Here is a 24,644-nt window from a genome sequence, read left to right as displayed (position 1 = left end):
CGAACCCACGCCCCCTGCATTGGCAGCATGGAGTCTCAACCACTGGACCACCAGGGAAGTCCCTTCACAGGAATTTTTAAAAGCAAGTCCATACTGTGAAGGTGATTTTCATTATTTTAAAATTTTATTTATTTATTTATTTAATGGAAGTATAGTTGATTTACAATGTGTTAATTACTGCCGTACAGCAAAGTGATTCAGTTATACATATATACACACTCTTTTTTTTTTCGGTGATTTTCATTACATTAAGCAATATAATGTGTAAATCAGCTTAACCAGGCAAACATACTGAAACCAGGTGGATGAGTGAGAGTGCCACTCGGCAGCCCCGCCCCTCGCTGCGACTCACTCTTCCCTCGATACTAAGTGACAAATGACCACCTGGTGAAAGGACCAAATAAGGGCACCACAGTCAATTCTGATATTAAACATTAGCACATCTTAATTTATTTGTTCTGTGAGTGAGTCCACTGGAGCAGTGATTTTTCATGGTTTTTTTTTTTCCCCAGTGATGAAAACTATGGAGTGTCTCCACAGAAAAAAATACAAAACGCTTTGCACGTATTTTCAGGGGATGTATTGATACCTCAAACCTATCTGGCCTCAGATTAAAAATCTTTACTTAAAATTCAAAATAATTTTCTCATTAGTAGAATGGCAGACAATTATTAAGAGTTACAAATCTACTTCCGTATAAATTCATTTATCTCTTTAACAAGCAATGAACAAACTGTGAAGCCTGCTCTTGTTGCATTTACTTTTGGGTAGGAAATCCAAATAAACAAATAACGTAGAATCTAGGGGCGGAGTCAAGATGGCAGACTAGGAGGACGCAGAATTTGAGTCTCCTCACAACTAGGGCACCTACAGGAACCGGGGGGCGGGGGGGACCATGGACGCCTAAGGGGATGGCAGGAACCTCCAGCGACCGGGTAGGATGTGGGAAGTGGGGGGGAGTGAGGGGGGAGGAGAAGTGGAGGCGGGACAGGACTGGTGCCCCTGAGGTGCGGCTGGGGGAGGGGGAGGGATCCCACACCCGAAGGGGGAAGTTGGGGGACCACTGGGAGGGCAGAGGATCAGAAGGGAGAGTGGCCAGGTTTCCCTGCCCACCTGGGCCCCGGGAGCCTGCTGAGATCTGGGCCTGATCTTCTGCCCACCTAGGCCCCCTCCAGCCGTGCGGGTCCTGAGGGAGTGGGAGGGAGGGAAGGGGGGGCAAAAATAAAGGCTGGATCTACGGGACCACACCCCTGAGGGGCAGCTGGGGGAGGGGAGGAGTTCCTACACCCAGCAGAACCCACCCACGGTTAGGGGTCCAGTGGTGACGGGGGAGACCCTGGGGGAGACTGTGGAGGGAGAGGCGGGCACAGAGGAATGGAAGGGAAGGCAGCCAGCACTTTCCCTGTCCACTTAGGCACCAGAGAGCCTGCTGGGCTCTGGGGCCCAATCCTCTGCCCGGGGAGCCTCCCTCCTGCAGCACAGAGCCCAAGCCCCACCCCTACACCCCCACCCAGGGCCGCACCTCTACACTTGGAGACCCCCTCTGAGACCCCCTCCAACACGCCGGGCCTAAACCCCACCCACACACCCTCACCCAAGGCCTTACTCCTGACTCCTGAACCCCACACTCCAGAGGCCATCCTTGGGAGGTGCTGCCACTCCCCTTCCACGCAAGTCCTAAGCAGAGGCCCCACCCTACAACTGAACGTCACCCTGGCTAGGCCTCACCCCCAAGGCCTTTTCCAGCTGCGTGGGTCCTAAGTCCATGCCCTGCCCCATGCTCAGATGTCACCCCCCACCCGCCTAGGTCTTGCCCCAGCCTAAACCATGCCACTGCCTAAGTTCCGCCCCCACCTAAACTCTGCCCCCGTAGCCAACGCTTTTTTTTTTTTCTTTTCTTCTTTTTTCCTCTTTTAGATTGGGGTTCTGTTTTACCTTGTTGATTCATTTATATTTTTATTTTTCCAAATAAATCTTTTATTTTTCTACTTTAATTTTATTCTTTATACTTTGTTATTTTCTGCTCCTTTTGGCTTGTTCCTCCCCCACCGCCGCTGCCCTTTTTTCTGTTGTGGTTTTATTTTACCTTGTTGCAGTTGTTTCAATTATATTTTTATTTTTCCTAATATATTTTTTATCTTTCTAATTTTATTTTGTTTTTTATTCTTTGTTATTGTATTGCTCCTTTTTTTTTTTTTTTTCCCACACCACACGGCTTGTGGGATCTTGGTTCCCAGGCCGGAGGTCGGGCCCAAGCTCCTGTGGTGGGAGCTCTGAATCCAAACCGCTGAACTAACAGAGAACCTCAGACCCCAGGGAATATTAATCAGAGTGAGGCCTCCTGGAGGTCTCATCTCGGCACCAAGTCCTGGCTCCGCCCAACTGCCTGCAAACTCCAGTGCTGGATGCCTCAGGCCAAACAACCAGTAAGACAGGAATACAGCCTCACCCATCAAAAAAAGAAAAAAAAAAAAAAAAAAAGAAATGACTAAAAAATATGTTACAAAGGAGCAAGGTAAAAACCTACAAGAGCAAATAAATGAAGATGAAATAGGCAACCTACCTGAAAAAGAATTCAGAGTAATGATAGTAAAGATGATCCAAAATCTCAGAAACAGAATGGAGAAAATACAAGAAACATTCAACAAGGATCAAGAACTAAAGAGCAAACAAACAGTGATGAACAACACAATAACTGAAATTAAAAATACTCTAGAAGGAATCAATAGCAGAATAACTGAGGCAGAAGAACAGATAAGTGACCTGGAAGATAAAATGGTGGAAATAACTGCCAGGGAGTAGAAGAAAAAAGAATGAAAAGAACTAAGGACAGTCTCGGTGACCTCTGGGACAACATTAAACGCACCAACATTCGAATTATAGGGGTCCAGAAGAAGAAGAGGAAAAGAAAGGGTCTGAGAAAATATTTGAAGAGATTATAGTTGAAAACTTCCCTAACATGGGAAAGGAAATAGTCAATCAAGTCCAGGAAACACAGAGAGTCCCATACAGGATAAACCCAAAGAGAAACACTCCAAGACACATACTAATCAAACTATCAAAAATTAAATACAAAGAAAAATGTTAAAAGCAGCAAGGGAAAAGCAACAAATAACATACAAGGGAATCCCCATAAGGTTAACAGCTGATCTTTCAGCAGAAATTCTGCAAGCCAGAAAGGAGTGGCAGGACATATTTAAACTGATGATAGGGAAAAACCTACAAGATTACTCTACCCAGCAAGGATCTCATTCAGATTCAATGGAGAAATCAAAAGCTTTACAGCAAGCAAAAGCTAACAGGATTCAGCACCACCAATCTACCTCTACAACAAATGCTATGGAACTTTTTTAAGCGGGAAACACAAGAGAAGAAAAAGACGCACAAAAACAAACCCAAATCAATTAAGAAAATGGTAATAGGAACATACATATCGATAATCACCTTGAATGTAAATGGATTAAATGGTCCAACCAAAAGACACAGACTGGCTGAATGCATACAAAAACAAGATGCTTATATATGCTGTCTACAAGAGACCCACTTCAGACCTAGGGACACGTACAGACTGAAAGTGAAGGGATGGAAAAAGATATTCCATGCAAATGGAAATCAAAAGAAAGCTGGAGTAGCAATACTCACATCAGATAAAATAGACTTTAAAATAAAGACTGTTATAAGAGATAAGGAGAGACACTACATAATGATCAAGGGATTGATCCAAGAAGAAAACATAACAATTATAAATATTTATGCATCCAACATAGGAGCACTTCAGTACATAAGGCCATAAAAGGAGAAATCGACAGTAACACAGTAATAGTGGGGGACTTTAATACCCCACTTACACCAAAAGAAAGATCATCCAGACAGAAAATAAATAAGGAAACACAAGCTTTAAATGACACAACAGACAAGATAGACTTAATTGATATTTTTAGGACATTCCACCCGAAAGCAGAAGAATACACATTCTTATCAACTGCACACAGAACGTTCTCCAGAATAGATCACATTTTGGGTCACAAATCAAACCTTGGAAAATTTAAGAAAACTGAAACTGTATCAAGCATCTTTTCTGACCACAACGCTATGAGATTAGAAATCAATTACAGGAAAAAACAGTAAAAAACACAAACACATGGAGGCTAAACAGTGCACTGCTAAGTAACCAAGAGATCACTGAAGAAATAAAAGAGGAAATAAAAAAATACCTAGAAACAAATGACAACGAAAACACAACAATCCAAAACCTATGGGACACAGCAAAAGCAGTTCTAAGAGGGAAGTTCACAGCAATTCAAGCTCACCTCAGGAAACAAAAAAAATCTCAAATAAACATCTAAACTTACACCTAAAGCAACCAGAAAAAGAAGAACAAAGGAAACCCAAAATTAGTAGAATGAAAGAAATCATAAAGATCAGAGCAGAAATAAATGAAATAGAAACAAAGAAAACAATAGCAGAGATCAGTAAAACTAAAAGCTGGTTCTTTGAGAAGATAAACAAAATTGATAAACCTTTAGCCAGACTCATCAAGGAAAAAAGGGAGAGGACTCAAATCAATAAAATTAGAAATGAAAAAGGAGAGGTTACAACTGATACCACAGAAATACAAAAGATGATAAGAGACTACTACAAGCAACTATAAGCCAATAAAATGGATAACCTGAAAGAAATGGACAAATTCTTGGAAGAGTAAAACCTTCCAAGATAGAACCAGGAAGAATGAGAAAATATAAACAGACCAATCACAGGTAGTGAAATTGAAACTGTAATTAAAAATCTTCCAACAGAAGTCCAGGACAGATGGCTTCATAGGTGAATTCTATCAAACATTTAGAGAAGAATTAACACCTATCCTTCTCAAACTCTTCCAAAAAACTGTGGAGGGAGGAACACTCCCAAACTCGTTCTACGAGGCCACCATCACCCTGATACCAAAACCGGACAAAGATATCACAAAAAAAGAAAATTACAGACCAATATCACTGATGAACACAGACACAAAAATCCTCAACAAAATACTAGCAAACAGAATCCAGCAACACATTAAAAGGATCATACACCATGATGAAGTGGGATTTTTCCGAGGGATGCAAGGATTCTTCAATATATGTAAAACAATCAATGTGATACACCATATAACAAATTGAAGAATAAAAACCATATGATCATTTTAATAGATGTAGAAAAAGCTTTTGACAAAATTCAACACCCATTTATGATGAAAACTCTCCAGAGAGTGGGCACAGAGGGAACCTATCTCAACAGAATAAAAGCCACATATGACAAACCCACAGCAAACATCATTCTCAATGGTGAAAAACTGAAAGCATTTCCTCTAAGATCAGGAACAAGACAAGGACGTTCACTCTCACCACTATTATTCAACATAGTATTGCACGTCCTAGCCACAGCAATCAGAGAGGAAAAAGAAATAAAAGCAATACAAATTGGAAAAGAAGAAGTAAAACTGTCCCTGTTTGCAGATGACATTATACTATACATAGAACATCCTAAAGATGCCACCAGAAAACTACTAGAAATAATCAATGAATTTGGTAAGGTTGCAGGATACAAAATTAATGCACAGAAATCTCTTGCATTCCTGTACACTAACAACGAAAGATCAGAAAGAGAAATTAAAGAAACAATCCCATTTTACCATCACAACAAAAAGAATAAAATACCTAGGAATAAACCTACCTAAGGAGGCAAAAGACCTGTACTCAGAAAACTATAAAACACTGATGAAAGAAATAAAAGATAACATAAACAGATGGAGAGATATACCATGCTCCTGGATTGGAAGAATCAATATTGTGAAAATGACTATACCACTCAAAGCAATCTATAGGTTCAATGCAATCCCTATCAAATTACCAATGGCATTTTTCACAGAACTAGAACAAGAAATTTTACAATTTGTATGGAAACACAAAAGATCCTAAATAGCCAAAGCAATCTTTGAGAAAGAAAAACAGAGCTGGAGGAATCAGGCTCCCTGACTTCAGACTATACTACAAAGCTACAGTAATGAAGACAGTATGGTACTGGCACAAATACAGAAATATAGATCAATGCAACAAGATAGAAAGCCCACACACATATGGTCACCTTATCTTTGATAAAGGAGGCAAGAATAGAAAATGGAGAAAAGACAGCCTCTTCAATAAGTGGTGCTGGGAAAAATGGACAGCTACATGTAAAAGAATGAAATTAGAACACTCCCAGACTTCCCTGGTGGTGCAGTGGTTAAGAATCCGCCTGCCAGTGCAGGGGACAATCCCTGGTCTGGGAAGATCCCACATGCCACGGAGCAACTAAGCCCGTGCGCCACAACTACTGAGCCTGTGCTCTAGAGTCCACGAGCCACAACTACTGAGCCTGTGTGCCAGCTACTGAAGTCCACGCGCCTAGAGCCCATGGTCCGCAACAGGAGAAGCCACTGTAATGAGGAGCCCTCAAACCACAAGGAAGAGTAGCCTCCGCTCACCACAACTACAGAAAGCCCGTGTGCAGCAACAAAGACCCGCTGCAGCCAACAAAAAAAAAAAAAAAAAAAAAAGAACACTCCCTAACACCATACACAAAAATAAACTCAAAATGGATTAAAGACCTAAATGTAAAGTCAGACACTATAAAACTCTTAGAGGAAAACATAGGCAGAACACTCTATGACGTAAATCACAGCAAGATCCTTTTTGACCCACCTCCTAGAGTAATGGAAATAAAAACAAAAATAAACAAATGGGACCTAATGAAACTTAAAAGCTTTTGCACAGCAAAGGAAACCATAAACAAGACAAAAAGACAACCCTCAGAATGGGAGAAATTATTTGCAAACGAAGCAACGGACAAAGGATTAATCTCCAAGATATACAAGCAGCTCATGCAGGTCAATATCAAAAAAACAAACAACCCAGTCCAAAAATGGGCGCAAGACCTAAATAGACATTTCTCCAAAGAAGACATACAGATGGCTAACAAACGCATGAAGAGATGCTCAACATCACTAATCATTAGAGAAATGCAAATCAAAACTACAATGAGGGGCTTCCCTGGTGGCGCAGTGGTTGGGAGTCCGCCTGCCGATGCAGGGGACACGGGTTCGTGCCCCGGTCTGGGAGGATCCCACGTGCCGCGGAGCGGCTGGGCCCGTGAGCCATGGCCGCTGAGCCTGTGCTCCGGAGCCTGTGCTCCGCAAGGGGAGAGGCCACAACAGTGAGAGGCCCGCCTACCGCAAAAAAAAAAAAAAAAAAAAAAAAAAAAAAAAAAAAAAAAAAAAAAAAACTACAATGAGGTATCACCTCACACCAGTCAGAATGGCCATCATCAAAAAATCTAGAAACAATAAATGCTGGAGAGGGTGTGGAGAAAAGGGAACCTCCTCCACTGTTGGTGGGAATGTAAACTGATACAACCACTATGGAGAACAGTATGGAGGTTCCTTAAAAAACTAAAAATAGAATTACCATATGACCCAGCAATCCTACTACTGGGCATATACCCTGAGAAAACCATAATTCAAAAAGAGACACATACCACAATGTTCATTGCAGCACTATTTGCAATAGACAGGATATGGAAACAACCTAAATGTCCATCAACAGATGACTGCATAAAGAAGATGTGGCACATGTATATAATGGAATATTACTCGGCCATAAAAAGGAACGAAATTGAGTTATTTGTAGTGAGGTGGATGGACCAAAACTCTGTCATACAGAGTGAAGTAACTCAGAAAGAGAAAAACAAATACCGTATGCTAATGCATATATATGGAATTTTAAAAAGCGGTACTGATGAACCTAGCGGCAGGGCAGAAATAAAGATGCAGATGTAGAGAACAGACTTGAGGGCACCGGTGGAGGGGAGGGGAAGCTGGGATGAAGTCAGAGAGTAGCACTGACGTATATACACTACCAAATGTCAAATGGATGGCTAGTGGGAAGCTGCATAGCACAGGGCGATCAGCTCAGGGCTTTGTGACGACCTAGAGGAACGGCATAGGGAGGGTGGGAGGGAGGCTCCAGAGGGAGGGGATATGGGGATATATGTATACATACAGTTGATTCACTTTGTACAGCAGAAACTAACACAACATTGTAAAGCATTTATACTCCAATAAAGATGTGAAAAAAAAAACCATAGAATCTAAAATATAACATCAAGCATGGCTAAATGTCATAAAGAAAAATAAAGTGGGGCAAGGAGAGAGACTGCCCACAGCGCCTCACTCTGCACTAAGGGAGACAAGGAGCAGGTGTGCAGGAGAGCACGTGCACGTCTGCTTCTTCGTAGGCAAGGCAGGGAGGAACTCTCAGGAGGTGACACAGGAGCAGAGACCTGAATGAAATGAGGGCATTAGAAACTTGACTACCTGGAGGAAGACCATTCCAGGATGAGGAACAGCAGGGAGAAAGGTCCTGAAGGGAAGAGAGTATGTGCTTGGCTTTTATGAGACAGTAAGAAGGCCACTACTGTTATAGCTGAGTGAGTGACCAGAGGAAAGAGTAGAAGGAAAAAAAAGGTCAGGAGGGGTACCCAGGGCTAAATCACAAACTAAGGCTAAATACAGCATTACAAGTTAATTCTTTGAGATATCAGCAAGATGAATACTAAGTAATAAAGTTCTAATGATGACAGAGCTAACAAAATTATATCATGATGGGAATTTCATTTAAGTTAAAAACATTTATCAGGGACTTCCTCGGTGGCACAGTGGTTAAGACTCCGTGCTCCCAATGCAGGGGGCCAGGGTTTGATCCCTGGTCAGGGTACTAGATCCCACATGCATGCCACAACTAAGGAGCCCTCCTGCTGCAACTAAGACCCAGTGCAACCAAATAAAAAAAACCAAAAAAACCAAAAAAAATATATCAAATGTAAAAATATATGTTTCTTCAATTTCTCTAGGCAAATTCATTTTTCTCTTCATTTGGAGATTCAGGGAGTGATTAAATTTTTATGTTATTTTTCTCCCCAAATACCAAACTAATATATTTCAGATACATTTTTTTAAACTGAAGTATAGTTAACTTACAATGTTGTGTTAGTTTCAAGTGTACAGCAAAGTGATTCAGTTATACATATTTATCTATATGTATATATTCATATTCTTTCTCAGATTCTTTTCCATTATAGGTTATTACAAGATATTGAGTATAGCTCCTTGTGCTATACAGTAGGTCCTTGTTGTTTACCTATTTTATATATAGTAGTGTGTATATGTTAATGTGAAACTCCTAATTTATCTGCCCCGCCCCCCGGCCCTGTTACATTTGTACACAGGGTGGTGTAAGAAGGACCAAACCATGACAGAATATACCTTATCATAATACTGCTGCCTGGGGGTGGACACAATCTCCCCATCCTCTGAACGGATCAAACGAGCTAAGAATTCCTCTTTGCCCACTTCAGATGCTGCCTGGCAGAAACATTCCAGAGCCTGGAGAAATAGAAGAATACAAAATGACTTATGATAGACTGTTCCACTTCTAGGTGCTATAAGTCAAGGGTTCTTGTACCAACGAAAACCAAAAAAGAAATAAAATTATTTAAGACCATTGACTGCATTTGCAGTTTCTGTCATATCTAAATTCTCTCTGATGCATTATTTAATATTTTCTTTAATTTATCTAACTTTTTAACTTAAATGCTGTTAGTTAAAAAGTAAACTTTAATAAGAAAATTGATGGATAAATGTGATACACCAACTGTAGCAACATGTTAACAATTGTAGAATTTGAGTGGGGGGTATATAATTATTTAGTATGAAAGTCTTTGAACTTTTCTTTATGTTTGAAAAGCTCCATAACAGGATATCAAGAAAAAATTAGAAATGTAAACTACCATAATAGGAAGAAAACCAGAATAAAAAAAAGATATACAACTTCCCAGGTGGTGCAAGGGTTAAGAATCCACCTGCCAATGCAGGCGACATGGGTTCAAGCCCTGGTCCGGGAAGATCCCACATGCTGCAGAGCAACTAAGCCCGTGCGCCACAACTACTGAGCCTGCGCTCTAGAGCCTGCGAGCCACAACTACTGAGCCTATGCGCTTAGAGCCCTTGCTCTGCAACAGGAGAAGCCACTGCAATGAGAAGCCCGTGCACCGCAACAAAGAGTAGCCCCCGCTCACCACAACTAGAGAAAGCTCACGCACAGCAATGAAGACCCAACGCGGCCAAAAAAAAAAAAAAAGATATAATAAAAACAGTGTAACGGTTTAACAGTTGCTCATCTTTCAAATGCAGTTTACCTTCTGTCCCTCTCCTGTAACCAGGTAACACCGTCCCAGCATAAATCGACAGGAACCAACATTGACTTGACACCAAGGATGTAGCAGCTGAATATAATCCTTAAAGGCATAAAAGATGCTTTCTGATTAGAGAATAAATATTCCTTAAGGAGATACTCATTTCCAAGTTCTTCACAGAGGGAGAGAAGATAGTGGTCAATCAACACAAAAGTTGTATTTCCAGAAATCATCTGGAGATTAAAACCGAATCCTGTTAATCCATTCTTATACTAGGTTATTGGACACTTTAAGAAAGCAAACAGGACTGCAATAACACTAACACATGTAAACAAACATGCACTTTCCATTCTAGCAATTTTCCAACTTTTGGTATTTACTGGTTCAACTGACTAGATTCCAGTGAAGGATTTATATGAAGACAATGGTATGTTTTCTTACTATAAAGAGAACCCAATAAAGAGAACTAACAAAAAAATACTCTATAAAAAATTGTTAGGAATGATACTGCCAAGAGGGAAGTAAAGGAAATCTCTCTGGGGTATGTTTCAGTGTAAATGAGTGTACATTATTGTGGTTCTTACTATTAGCCCAATTAAAATGCAGGAAACATTTACAAAGAAAAAAGTCCCAGAAACCCCATTCTTTACAAGAATGATTGCCCTGAAATGTTCAACAGTACTCACCTGCAATTGTACATACTGACAATTTCCCATCAAACATTCTAGAAAGAGGCAACCAGGATTGCTAGGCCATCTAGTCATTGGTTAAGGAGATTATTTACTGTTTTGGCAAAACTTAAATATATCAATACATGTTAGGCATCAAACTCCATGAAATGGCTTAATTTTTAAAAAGGAGGTAAAGAGGGGCTTCCCTGGTGGCGCAGTGGTTAAGAACCCGCCTGCCAATGCAGGGGACACGGGTTCGAGCCCTGTTCTGGGAAGATCCCACATATCACGGAGCAACTAAGCCCCTGCGCCACAACTACTGAGCCTGCATTCTAGAGCCCGCGAGCCACAACTACTGAAGCCTGCACGCCTAGAGCCCATGCTCCACAACAAGAGAAGCCACCGCAATGAGAAGCCTGTGCACCGCAACAAAGAGTAGCCCCCGCTCACTGCAACTACAGAAAGCCCGCGCACAGCAACGAAGACCCACCGCAACCAGAAATAAAATTTTTTTAAAAATTAATAATTAAAAAAAAAAAGGTAAAGGGAAGGTGGCGTGGCACACGTCCTTTCTATGTAATTATGTAACTTTAATATTAGACAAGCAGAGTGGAAAGGTTAGATACTAGGAGCCTAGTCACCTAGATTATAGCTCAGTTAACAATGGACTAAAGCATGTATTTCATCACTGGGTGGTCATTTCTAATTCAAGCTAGTATATTGCCCAAGCATACTATGCCAGTGGATACCCAGTACCTAACACAGCGCCTGGCATACAGAGCCATTCAATAAATATTTTATGAATGTATGTTTTAGAAGAGATCTAGGGCTTCCCTGGTGGCGCAGTGGTTAAGAATCTGCCTGCCAATGCAGGCAACGCGGGTTCAAGCCCTGGTCCCGGAAGATCCCACATGCCGTGGAGCAACTAAGCCCGTGTGCCACAACTACCGAGCCTGCGCTCTGGAGCCCGTGAGTCACAACTACTGAAGCCTGCACACCCTAGAGCCCGTGCTCCACAACAGGAGAAGCCATTGCAATGAGAAGCCCACGCACCGCAACGAGAAAAAGCCTGCATTCAGCAACAAAGACCCAACGCAGCCAAAAATTAAAAAATAATAAATAAATTATAAAAAAAAGAGATCTAGGTATCAAATGCGTGTGCACCAATAAAATCTGGCTCAACTCATGAGCAAAAAAACAAATTAAAAGAAAATAAAATTTGGGATATCTGAAAATAAATATCATCTCTTGTTGGGGATAAGTACCCAACCTCATTAAAAATCTTCATTACACAGGCAGAATATTACTGAATCTTAGACTATTTGGATAAGAGAAACCATTCAACTGGCTTTTAAATGAAAGGATACAAAAGCTGCAATAAATAACTGGTAATTGCAGTAATCATCTCAGGCCAGTTCAACTCAGTCTGGCTGAGAGGTGCCTTTGGTTGTGAGAACAAATGAGATATAATGTGTTTTCTTGCAACTTCTTGGAAGAATAACTCCACAATTGTCTGAGGGCTAGATACTTAAAAACAAAAAGTTTTAACAGTCACCAACTTGTGATAGTAGTATCAATTTTCAGTTAAGACAGTCTACCGATTCATTTTATGCCTGTAACAAAGAACATTTTTTATTTCAAAATATAAAATGCATCACTGGTGTAATCAATGCCAATATAAATAAAAGCAATCTGTAAACTATGAAGTACTATGTAAATTCAATAAAATACCCATTTAACATTGTAGTCATTCCTTTTCTCTAGAAAGTGCTTCCAGTAAGTACAGTCCTAAGATTCTAAGTTTTATACCAAAACAATAGAAAATAAATTCTCCAGAATGGTTCTCAAGCGTGAGAGAGGGCTCCTTTTGAATATTTGTTGATGAAGACAAGATTACAAAAGCTATATGAACTTCGCGAATTAAAAAAAAGATTTTGTTGAATTAATCACTGGAGTGTCAATATACAATGGAAAAGCAGCAGTGCATATAAACACACGCAATACCCTTCATTTATGTCTGATCTAGGGTTACATCTGCACAAACCTCTTGTCACAACCAGAGGTCTCAGGACACAGCTTGCTTGTACCCTCTCAAAGTGAAAGCACAGCCTAATCGACCTTTCCAAAGCAAAGGTGGCAAAAGACCACTTTAATGAATATGCAATAAATGCCAAACTTGAAATCAAATGCATACACAGTCCAGTCCTTACCGAACTTATTTGCCATTAAAGCAACAGAGTCAGTTAGTTCCAGTACTGATAAATGTTGAAGATTAGACTCCCTGTGAGGAAAAGGAAAACAAAAAAACAACAGCTCAATAAATTCTCCTATGCTAAACATTACCTCAACAAGTTAGCCTATCAAGAACACTGTCAATTTTATTAACAAATTACACATGAAAGCTCCATTGAAAGCACAAGAAAATCTGGAAAATGAGCCATGGTTTAGATTGTTGCCCATCGTATCATTCAGTGATCCGTCAATGAGAAGCCAGAGCAGAAATTTCTTAAGACCTCCATGCCATGAAAATCTTTCCCTTGCCAGAAAAAACAAAATGGCTTATCTAAGTGAAATGTGAGTCTTGTAGGTACATATTGAATTTTCTTTCTTCTTTTGGCTATAAAGAATCTCAGCCTACCCTTAATAACTAGCACATTTTTATGTGTGGTCTAACCTTCCCCATGACCTCATCTTATTATTTTGCCTTCAACAGGATTTGTCTTTGCGTTATACATACACATATATAATAATAAACATATATTTATTATTTTCATTCTTAGAAGTTGCCTTTAACCTTTATAAAATGGAGTACCTGAAAGCTCTGAATTTTAAAGGCATATCAGTGCTATAACATAATATTAAAAATTTTTTTCTTTCAGACAATGGAAAAAATAATTAAGCTCACAATTTATTTTTAAAATAATCAGAACAATGAAACTCACAGTGTATCAACTGGAACATCAGTTGCCAAGCACTGACTTCCCCACTTAATGAGGTAATAAGATAAGAGTAGGGGAGCTGTTCGATGTAGTAGGTCTTGCTGAGCTTGAAAGAGCTGACTAGCTCCCCAAATCACCTATACATGGTGGGTGGGTGGGTGAGACAGTAAATAGCAATTAGTAATGATAACTCTTAGGTTCAGGTGGAGGTAGAATAAAATAACACAGTTACAAAGGGCATAAATAAAAGCAACACACACACATACATAAAAACAACACACCTATTACATTTTGGGGTAGCAGGCAGCAAAAATATCTACCCATTTAACAGTACAAAATAATAAAAAATAGCTCACCATGTCATGGGAGCTGATGGTGTAAAAGAAAACAACAGCAAACAGCTTAACTTTCATTAAATCTGTAGGTTCAGGACTCAAGAAGAGTAACAGGGAAATCTAAGTCCTTTCTTAAGCTTCTGGTCTTAGGTAAAAATAGGTATGACCATTAGAGGAAAATTTTACAAGAATACCAAAAGCTTTAAAAATGTGCATAACTTTGGGACTTCTCTGGTGGTCCAGTGGTTAAGACTCCATGCTTCCACTGTGGGGTGCACAGGTTCATCATTCCCTGGTCGGGGAGCTAAGATCCGTATGCCACGCGGAGTGGCCGAAAAGAAAAAAACATGTGCGTTAACTTATGACCAATCAGTTCTAGTTCTTAGAATTCATCCTGGAGATATAGTCAAAGGGATGCAGAAAGTTCTATCTATAAGGGGACAACTGGCAACAACCTGGATGGCCACAGAATTGGTTGAATAAATTAAAATTATAGTAAGTAACTATTAAAAATAATGTTGTATAAAAATACTTAGTAACATGTGAACATGCTGGTGAGATTTGTAAAGTGGAAGAATAAAAACCACCAGATTCTGAAAAATAATATATAGCATATACTAATTTCCTAATAAAATTTAAAAACTATTTGCAGAGAAAAAAAATGGGTGTATAACAAAATGTAAATAGTGGGACTTCCCTGGTCCAGTGGGTAAGACTCCACACTTCCAATGCAGGGGACCCAGCTTTGATCCCTGGTTGGGGAACTAGATCCCACAGGCATGCTGCAACTAAGAGTCCGCATGCCGCAACGAAAAGATCTCGCATGCCTCAACTAAGACCCGGTGCAGCAAAATAAATAAATAAATAAATATTAAAGAAAAAAAAATGTAATAGTGGTTATCACTGGGTAGAAGATTACAGATGAATTCCCTGGTGGTCCAGTGGTTAGAACTCAGGCTTTCACTGTCAGCGTCTGGGTTCAATCCCTGGTTGGGGAACTAAGATCCTGCAAGCCATGCGGCAAACAAACAAAAAAACAAACAAAAATACCCCCCAAAACCTGAAGAAATGGAAGAATCTACAAAGATTAAAAAGAACTCAGTTAGTAAGGGCTGCCCTAAGTGACAAGACTCTCAGGAAAGGTTCCTGTTTCTCCTTGGTGTCCTAAACCAATCATCTTCCTAAATGTTTTTTCCTTATTTTTACCTGAAATTCTGCCATTAGCAACGTATTTATTTAATAAATTCTGATTTAAAAAGTAAAAATATCCCTGGGAGCCCCAAAGGACTTTCAGCTATTTATACATTAACATGAATTAGTTTAATTAGACTGCTTCCTTGTCAGGTTCAGATGAGTGAGATAAATGGGACTTCTGATGGTGGGCAGAAAGGTAATTTTTGAACATAAAACATTCAGTAGCGGGGGAGAAGAGGGCAGTTGTATGGCAACAAGAGTCTGGTGGCTCTCAGAGCTGACATTCTGCTATGTGCCGGTAGGTCAAGAAGAGGTTTCAGATGTTACAAGCTTTCCCTCAAGTAGTACTTACTGCATCTCCTAGCCTCATTAGTAGCTGCTGTAAGATCAAGAGGTCTCGGCAGATGAGGAAGCGAGTACTGGCAATTTTACACACACTTCTGCACACAATACGCCCTGCTGTGCTACTACCATAGAGCTGGGAAAGATTCATTCGAATATTCAAAGGCTGAGCTGTAATTAAAAAAAAACAAAAAAACAGTTAAATGTATCACTGTTTTCTCTAAATCAGAGAGGTACATTTGTTGTTTTGTCATTTACCTGGATTGAATCCCTTTTCCATTTCCACTTCTGTTTCATAATCCATTTCCCGTATAAGAAATCCAATGGCATGGGCTGGGTTCCTAATCTCTTGCAGTTTACTACAAATATCCTCCATCACATTGTCTCTATAAGGAAATTAGAAAACTCCTATTACTACCGAGAATATATGAGATAGACTCTATATGCCGTATAAGCTAAATGCTCTATGAAACATGAAAACCAGCCATATAATAAAGGAGTAGAGATAATCACTCTGGTGTACAAGATACTTTTACTCCATGTAGAAATTTTTCCCTCAGTTATTTTTGGAAATGACAGACAAAATGAATGTGAGAAAAATACTTTTACATTTTAGAATTTATAGCTCAGTTAATAGCCAGACCATAATTCATGAGTCTGTTTCCAAACCTGAATTCATGTATTAGATTTTCTGTTTAAAAGCTGAAATACCTACTGAGAATCACGGCAATTAACTTTAAGCCTCTACTTTGTACACACTTGAATGTACATTAAAAACCCGATTTTGGGGGCTTCCCTGGTAGTGCAGTGGTTGAGAGTCTGCCTGCCAATGCAGGGGACACGGGTTCGTGCCCCGGTCCGGGAAGATCCCACATGCCGCGGAGCGGCTGGGCCCATGAGCCGTGGTCACTAAGCCTGCGCATCTGGAGCCTGTGCTCCGCAACGGGAGAGGCCACAACAGTGAGAGGCCCGCGTACCGCAAGAAACAAACAAAAAAACCCCCTGATTTTGGCACTAAGAATTGCTAAATTTCCATTAGGAAATGGACTTTACCCTAAATTCTCCTTACACATCAATAGTGATCAAATCTTCCAGAATCTGTTCTGCAGCCTTTTCTGGAGACTGTAGGTTGTAACAACTCATTTCCATCATTACTGACATATCCATAGTTACTGACTCTCCAATCAGCCGAAGGCATTTTATGAGACATACGACATCCCGAGCAACATCCACATCTATAAGCAAGAGAAAGTTGACATTCATGTCTCAAGCCAATGAAGAGCTGCTAGCTAATATTATATTAAATTAAAATATTAATAATTAAATGCCAGGTATCTATCTGAGGTCTTAAAGATGTTTAGGCCTCTTCAGTTTCCCCTAAAATATCTACAATGTGGTAAAGTGGCCAGGAAAAACCACAGTGGAAATCAATGTTTTCTGCATTCATTTGAAAGAAATCATAGGGTTCATGGCAGAAAGGGCTTAAATATGGACATAACAATTACTATTACCATCAGATATGGCTGTCTCATCCTCTGTCAAAAGATTCTCATCAGGGAGGAGATATAAATGGTCCACTAAGGAGGAAGGCACAAGGAAAGACAGGTACCCCTGGAAATACAAATCTTCCAGTTACATTTGTTTTCAGTGAATGTTTAAAGATAAAAAATATTTGAAACCTGAATCTTATCATGAGCTAACCCCAGACAAATCCAAATTAAGGGACACTCTACCAAACAACAGGTGTAGTCTTCAAAAAAATGTCAGTGTCATGAAAGACAAAGAAGGGCTGACAACAGCTGGAGATTAAGCTAAAGAAACCTGACAACTAAATAAATGCAAGATCTTGGATTGGATCCCAGATCAAGAATAAAAATTGTAAGCACAACTGGTAAAATCTGAATATAAACTGTATTATATTATATCAATATCAAACTGCCTGATCTTTAAATTGTGCTGTGGTAATATAAGAAGACCCTTGTGCTTAAGATACATGCTAAAATGTGTAAGGATTAAGGGGAATGATGTTTACAACTAACCCTCAAGTGGCTCAGGAAGAAAAAAACATATCTATAGAAAGAAAAGAAGCAATGGAATTTAATGAACAGTGAATCTGGTTGAAGAGTATACAGAAGTTCTCTGCATTACTCTTGTAACTTTCAAATTAGAAATCACTTCAATACAAAACAAGATGCAAAAAAGTATAAATAATGCAGAAGAATATTTAAACAAAAATGAACTATAATTTTAGGACCCCCACCCAACAAAAAACCCACCAAAATCCTAAAAGCGAACTACAATATACAATAGACATTACATTCTGAAAGACCCACTGAACAGTCTAAAGGAGTTCTTCTGTTATGTTTCTGCTCTCTTACTTTTTTCAGCAGGCACACCATGTTTGTGTGTGGATTCAAATGTAGGGCAAGAGGATGAGAAAGGCCTTCTTGATACTGAAGACAACAGGCATAGAACTTGCACCAAAATTCCTGTTGTAAATTTCGGAACTCTTCCTGGGAAAATTCATACTCTGTTACACTTCCTTGGAGCTGGCAACAACAAAAAAAACCCTCTTGATACCATTTGGGATCTTTCTCCCCCCAAAACATAATTGTTTAATAACATTTTACTAAGCTATAGGCAAATGAATATCCCTTATGCATTACATGCCATAGACTAATTAAAAGGTTTAGACATTTATATTTCTTATAACAAGGTCCAATGAACAATTTGAACAATTTCTCAGTACCAATCTACTCCATAGGGAGATGAAAGAAATTATCATTCTTTCTTTACCCAAACCTCACCTCACTTTCAACAGCTAAAGTAACTTCTTTCTTTAGTTCATTCCAGGAGAGATCTAAATTCCTGTCAGTTCCTCGACAGAAAATCTAAAAATAAAACAGACACAAAGAGACACTTTAGAGTATCACATAATACTAAAAACTGAATGAAAAATACTCCAGGTCAGAAGATACTGAGGTAATATACTATACAATAGAGACTGGACATGCCTGAAACACACATTTACTCTTAACATTGCGCAAATAATTTTTTATAAATTGACTGATTGATTGATTGATTGGCTGTGTTGGGTCCTTGTTGTTGCCCATGGGCTTTCTCTGGTTGTGGTGAGTGGGGCTACTCTTTTTTGGGGTGCTCAGGCTTCTCATTGTGGTAGCTTCTCCTGTTGTGGAGCACGGGCTCTAGGCACATGGGCTTCAGTAGTGTGGCTTGCGGGCTCTAGAGTGCAGGCTCAGTAGTTGTGGCGCATGGGCTTAGCTGCTCCGCAGCATGTGGGATCTTCCCGGACCAGGGCTTGAACCCGTGTCCCCTGCATTGGCAGGCGGATTCTTACCCACTGCGCCACCAGGGAAGTCGTATGCAGATAACTTCTAATTGTGAAATCATAGCAACTTTGAAATAGTTTCTATAGTCCAGAATAAACTATAGAAGCTCATGAATCTGTAAGAATTATAATTGGGTACATCTGGATCATTACAAAAAGCAAAAGGAAACATAATGGCTATTGCTTATCTGGAGGAAGATATAAGATGATGCCCAACATATACATCCTGACTGGCACAAAGGTGAGCTAGAGTAGTGGTGGGGTAGGTCACTCTAATGGGAATAATTTTCCTAAGGCAAAGCTTTTGAATGCCTTACTGATTATTCAATATCTCCGTGTGCAAGAGATACCATGAGAAATCATACATGTGATTACTGTTAATAAGAAGGGCTGATGAGATGAAAGAAATAATACCTTAGAAGAAAGTGACCATGTCATCCTGGAGTTTTATTAGAGAGAAAACAGAAAACATAGAATAGCCAGATATTTAAGAATGTACCTAGAAGAAAAGTCAAGGATCTGGAAACCATATCACCTGAGAGAAAGTTAAGGAACTGGGTATATTTTTACCCTGCAGAAAGATAACATGGAAGGATTCTTAAAATATTTGAAGGGTTGCTTTATAGAAGAGACATGTTCTATGAAGTTCCCAAAGAAAGATGCCACCTAAATGATGGGGGGTTAAATTTGATCCAATACTGGGATGAACTTTTTTTTTTTTTTTTTTTGGCCGTACCGCACGGCTTGTGGGATCTTAGTTCCCTGACCAGGGATTGAACTTGGGTCTGGGCAGTGAAAGCGCCAAGTCCTAACCACAGGACTGCCAGGGAATTCCCAGGGTTGAACTTTTAAGTGGCACAGTTTTGAACAGTAAGTCACAAAAGAGCTGGTGAGAGACTTGTCACTGAAGGCAGACACAACTAGAAGCTGAATAGCTGTCTGTCAGAGAAGCCTCAGAAGGTATTTCTGCTTTGTGTGGAGGTCAGATCAGGAGATTCTAAGGAAATTTTCAATTCTATAAGTGATTATTCTATTTTAAATTCATGAAGCTAAGTAGCAATTTAAGAAAGCCTAAGTGACTTTAAAGCAAAGAATTCTTTTGGAAAAGGTTAAGCATCTCTTAAACCATGTAACTTTGAAGCTTAGATTATTTGCTTGAACCTGAACCAAGTCAGACCTTCACTGTACTAACAAAAGGGTAAAAACAATACCATCAAACCTACCCAAGAAAACTTCTTTCAAGTATAGAGATTATATGCAGTGTAGTATGGTATATCTTTTTACAATAGTGTAGGTACAAGTTTCTCTTTTTACTACTGGCATGCTTCACTAGTCATTGGGAAAGTGCCCTTAATCCTATCTCCCCGCCTGGACTCTTGCTATTTTTGTGGAAATAACATTTAAAAAAATTACAATAGCATTTATAAACACATGTATATACAGTTGCAAAACTATGTTTGGTATTAGTATATGCAAAACAACAAAAATTAATAGTAGTCATTAATTATATAATATTAGTAATAAAATAAGAGAGTCTTAAATGAACACTAAGTATTTTCTCACTGACCTGTAAAGCTTTACATAAAGCTGCATTAATGAATCGCCCTGGTGTAAAAAGACTCTGCAAATACATCTCCTGTTAGAACATTGAAACAAGAATTAGTATCATTCTAAAAAAGATAAAATTTGGAACAATCTGAATGAACAATTCAACACATTAAAACCAAAGGCTGCATTCCTATTACATGAATGTGGAAATTGTGCCCTTCAGCATTTGAGCAGTAACAAGTGGCAGAGCAGTCATATATTTTCACACTGTGAAGCCTGCAGTGTCTTTGAGTCAACTAGATGTACTACACTGAGAATGCTGTGTTCCTCATGGTGCACTTCAGTGGGTTCCACTGGAAAACACAGCTTGTCAAATACCAATCTTAAATGCAAGAGTTGTATCTAGTTTATTAGTGACAAACACTGGTAAGAGAATAATTAAACTAAGGTGGTTTCTACACCATCCACAAAAGAACTCATTTTATGGTTTACATATAAAAGAAAAGGAATTGATAATAATAGGTATTATATGTAAAAAACAAACAAAAAAACCTGCAATAAGCTCTCACAAGTGGGGAAATGAAGTAGAGAGAACAAAATGAAAAGTCTTATACTGCCTATGGTCTCATTTTGACCAAATTTTATAAACCAAATTTGGCAATAAGCAGCAAACCTGGCTGACCTTCATTCACGTTTCCTTCCTTCTACTGAGGTTCTAGGAGATATTTATAAAATGACCAAAATGGAGAAAAACAAGAATTTTAATAATTAGCATGTGATTTTGGCTTTTAGACAAAAGTTAAGTGCCAATAAACTCTTGGGATTAAAATTTTTGCAATATTCAATTTCAGATATTCAAAATGGGTTTTCCAATCCTACAAAGAGTCATTGTTTCAGACCCAGAGCCCATGACCTTTATCTCATTTTAATACTAATGCATCAACTGAAAGTTTTTCTTCCATTTATCTTGAGGATGTCCTTGAAAAACAGGGAAATTGACCTGTTTTGATATTGCATTACCTTTTAAAGTTATGTTCATCATAGCTTATACCTCTTGTGTCTAGTTTTTATGCATATATTCACATGGTTAGTATAGTGGACACCTACTGTCTGTGCCTGCCTAGAATCCATTTCCCCTTCTTTTACTAACAAATCCCTTACCTTTCTCTGAAGAACCATTCCTCCCATACCCATACCCAACTGACCCCTTACCTTTCTCTGAAGAACCATTCCTCCCGTACCCATACCCAACTGACTTCACCCTCCACAATAGCAAGGCCCATGCCGGACATGTTTCTCATGCCAAGCCAGAATATTCTATTCCTTCTGATCAGAGTGACTATGCCAGGAATTAGCACATGACTTAAGCCAGGCCAGTGTCAACTCCAGGGCCTGGAACAGAAGTGGTCTTTCCCCTGGGGTTGCTAAGTTCACAGAAGGCAAGCTTGGCTCAGAAAGCCTGCCGGACAATAAACCCAACAAGGAGGAAAGCAGAATTGAGACAAAGGAGAGATCAAGCCCTGAAGGCATTGTTTCAGCCATGGCTGAAACCAGGTAACTCTGAACTTCCCAGCAGCACAAGCCAATACATTCAGCTTAAGTCAGTTTGAGGTGGATTTCTTTCATCTGCAGCTGAAAGAGTTCTGCTAATACAACTGGTTCTTCTCAAACTAATGATCAGGGTAAATCATCTCCTTACATAAGATTTTAGCATTGCTTACTCTGGGGTCTTGATCATCTCTGATAATGATTTCTTCCTCTGGCAGAGGCTGCATAAAAACTGGATTCCACTGACCTGCAACATTACTACAGAGAGAAAAAGTCCATCAGTCTACATAAAGATGATGAATAAAAATGAAGCTTATGTTGTTAGCAGTATTTGGGCAGGGAGGGTCCCATCACTGAACCTCTGCTACTACTGCTTGATCAATTCTATTAAAAAAGTTTCCAAAAAAAGAAACATATTCAGGGCTTCCCTGGTGGCTCAGTGGTTGAGAGTCCGCCTGCCGATGCAGGGGACACGGGTTCGTGCCCCGGTCCGGGAGGATCCCACATGCCGCGGAGCGGCTGGGCCCGTGAGCCATGGCCGATGAGCCTGCGCGTCCGGAGCCTGCGATCCACAGCGGGAGAGGCCACAGCGGTGAGAGGCCCGCGTACCGCAAAAAAAAAAAAAAAAAAAAGAAACATATTCATAGCAGAGTCTGGACTATAGAAGTGCTCTTACTTGTTCTAATAGGCAGCTTCCTGAAATTAAAACTCTAAACACAAATCTACAAACAATAGCTAACTTTCATTCTGCATTTACCATATGCTGCACATTATACTAGATGCAATTCTAGATACTATTCATGTATAACTTACGATAACTCTTTGAAGGATACACTACCCTCATTTTTAAGATGTCAAAAGTGAGGTTTAGGGTATCTCAAAGCTAGTAAGTTGTACAACCAGGATTCAAACTCTCACCTGACCGCAGATTCTTTGCTTGAATGCCATCTATAAGGAGTACTCCCTATCTTCTGAGGTGTGGTTCAGGGTCAATCTGGGGGCAACCACTCCTAGAATTCTATTCTAGAATATAGGGTCATGAGAGACCTGCTTGAGCTCAATTAGTTTACAGCTGACTCTTGAACGACATGGGGGGGTTACAGGTGTCGACCCTCTGTGCAGTCAAAAATCCATGTATAACTTATTCGAGCAACTGCAGATCAAACAGTACTGCAGTATTTACTACTGAAAACAATCCGTGTAATAAGCGGCCCCCCCCACCCAGTTCAAATCCATGTTGTTTGAGGGTCAACTGCAGTTCCAGGGCCGTCAAACTATGTTCCAGGGAATCCTCCACAGGTGTTTCAGGGACTACACAAGTGTTTGATTCAAAATTGGTTTTTAAATGTATTTCGTAACTACTAAAAATGTTAAAATGAATATTATGTACATTAAAAATATCAGATATTCCAAATATATCTAATATTAGAGTTATCATGTTAATTGTGTCGTAATTTTATATTCATAAAATACTGGTTTTGTTATATATTGGAGTTCATTATCTTTTTTTTTTTTTTGCAGTATGAGGGCCTCTCACTGTTGTGGCCTCTCCCTTTGTGGAGCACAGGCTCCAGACGTGCAGGCTCAGTGGCCATGGCTCACGGGCCCAGCCTCTCCGTGGCATGTGGGATCTTCCCAGACCGGGGCACGAACCCGTGTCCCCTGCATCGGCAGGCAGACTCTCAACCACTGCACCACCAGGGAAGCCCTGGAGTTCATTATCTTTTGAAAAAAAAAAAGGGATTCCTGCTTTAAAAAAAAGTTTGAGAGGCACTGTATTTGTCCAATCTACTTCTCATCTCATGAGGAAACTGAGATCCCAAAGGGGCTGCAGTGCCTTTTGGAAGTTGTGGGTATCAGAAATAGACTTTGCACAGAAACAAAGAAAATGCACAGATTAGAAGCATTTGGGGCCTTTCTCGCTCCCTGGGCATCTTGGCAGCTGCTCTCGGTTGGGGGTGTCCTGCACCTCAGGCAGGAAGATGGTGCCCGCAAGGAAGACAAAAAAGTCACTGGAGTCGACCAACTCTAGGCTCCAAGTTGTTATGAAAAGTGGAAAGTATGTGCTCGGGTGCAAGAAGACTTAGAAAATGATCAGACGAGGCAAAGTGAAACTGGGCATCCCTGCCAACAACTGCCCAGCCTCGGGGAAATCTGAAATAGAGTATTATGCCATGTATCCATCACTACAGGGGCAATAATACTGAACTGGGCACAGCGTGTGGAAAATACTACAGAGTATGCACACTGGCTATCACTGATCTAGCTGATTCTGATATCATCAGAAGCATGCCAGAACAGACTGGTGAAAAGTAAATCATGCACAACTTTTCTTTAATAAAACCAGCCAGAGCTTGTTTAAAAAAAAAAAAAAGAAGTAGTATTCTGGTTATATGCTATCTCTCCCCCAAAAGATGGTATTTTCTTCACCTCATTCCAACTCTAAGAATCCTTA

The 24,644-nt window shown here is 39.8% G+C and overlaps 1 protein-coding gene and 1 pseudogene across 2 annotated transcripts in view; one reads left to right on the top strand and one right to left on the bottom strand.

Moving 5' to 3' along the window:
- Window positions 1-24,644, bottom strand: part of NUP160 (nucleoporin 160) — a gene marked incomplete at its 3' end in the record, with an annotated part of 51,583 nt that overhangs the window by 12,919 nt on the left and 14,020 nt on the right. The window contains exons 10-23 of the mRNA XM_079709252.1: window positions 22,363-22,447; window positions 20,661-20,729; window positions 18,552-18,635; window positions 18,123-18,293; window positions 17,256-17,355; window positions 16,814-16,979; window positions 16,003-16,130; window positions 15,755-15,915; window positions 13,877-14,010; window positions 13,145-13,215; window positions 12,302-12,461; window positions 10,950-11,019; window positions 10,267-10,365; window positions 9,335-9,454 (exon numbers count right to left, since the gene is read on the bottom strand). Of these exons, the coding sequence (XP_079565378.1) occupies window positions 9,335-9,454; window positions 10,267-10,365; window positions 10,950-11,019; window positions 12,302-12,461; window positions 13,145-13,215; window positions 13,877-14,010; window positions 15,755-15,915; window positions 16,003-16,130; window positions 16,814-16,979; window positions 17,256-17,355; window positions 18,123-18,293; window positions 18,552-18,635; window positions 20,661-20,729; window positions 22,363-22,447 (1,618 nt within the window). The remainder of the gene's footprint in view (window positions 1-9,334; window positions 9,455-10,266; window positions 10,366-10,949; window positions 11,020-12,301; window positions 12,462-13,144; window positions 13,216-13,876; window positions 14,011-15,754; window positions 15,916-16,002; window positions 16,131-16,813; window positions 16,980-17,255; window positions 17,356-18,122; window positions 18,294-18,551; window positions 18,636-20,660; window positions 20,730-22,362; window positions 22,448-24,644) is intronic.
- Window positions 23,941-24,608, top strand: LOC307056210 (large ribosomal subunit protein eL30-like; annotated as a pseudogene). The gene has a single exon. The product of its transcript is annotated as a large ribosomal subunit protein eL30-like (transcript).

This window comes from Hyperoodon ampullatus, assembly GCF_949752795.1.
Source record: "Hyperoodon ampullatus genome assembly, chromosome: 7".
Lineage (NCBI taxonomy): Eukaryota > Metazoa > Chordata > Mammalia > Artiodactyla > Ziphiidae > Hyperoodon > Hyperoodon ampullatus.
The sequence above is the reverse complement of the archived record's forward strand: the minus strand, read 5'-3'. Positions and strand labels throughout refer to the sequence as shown.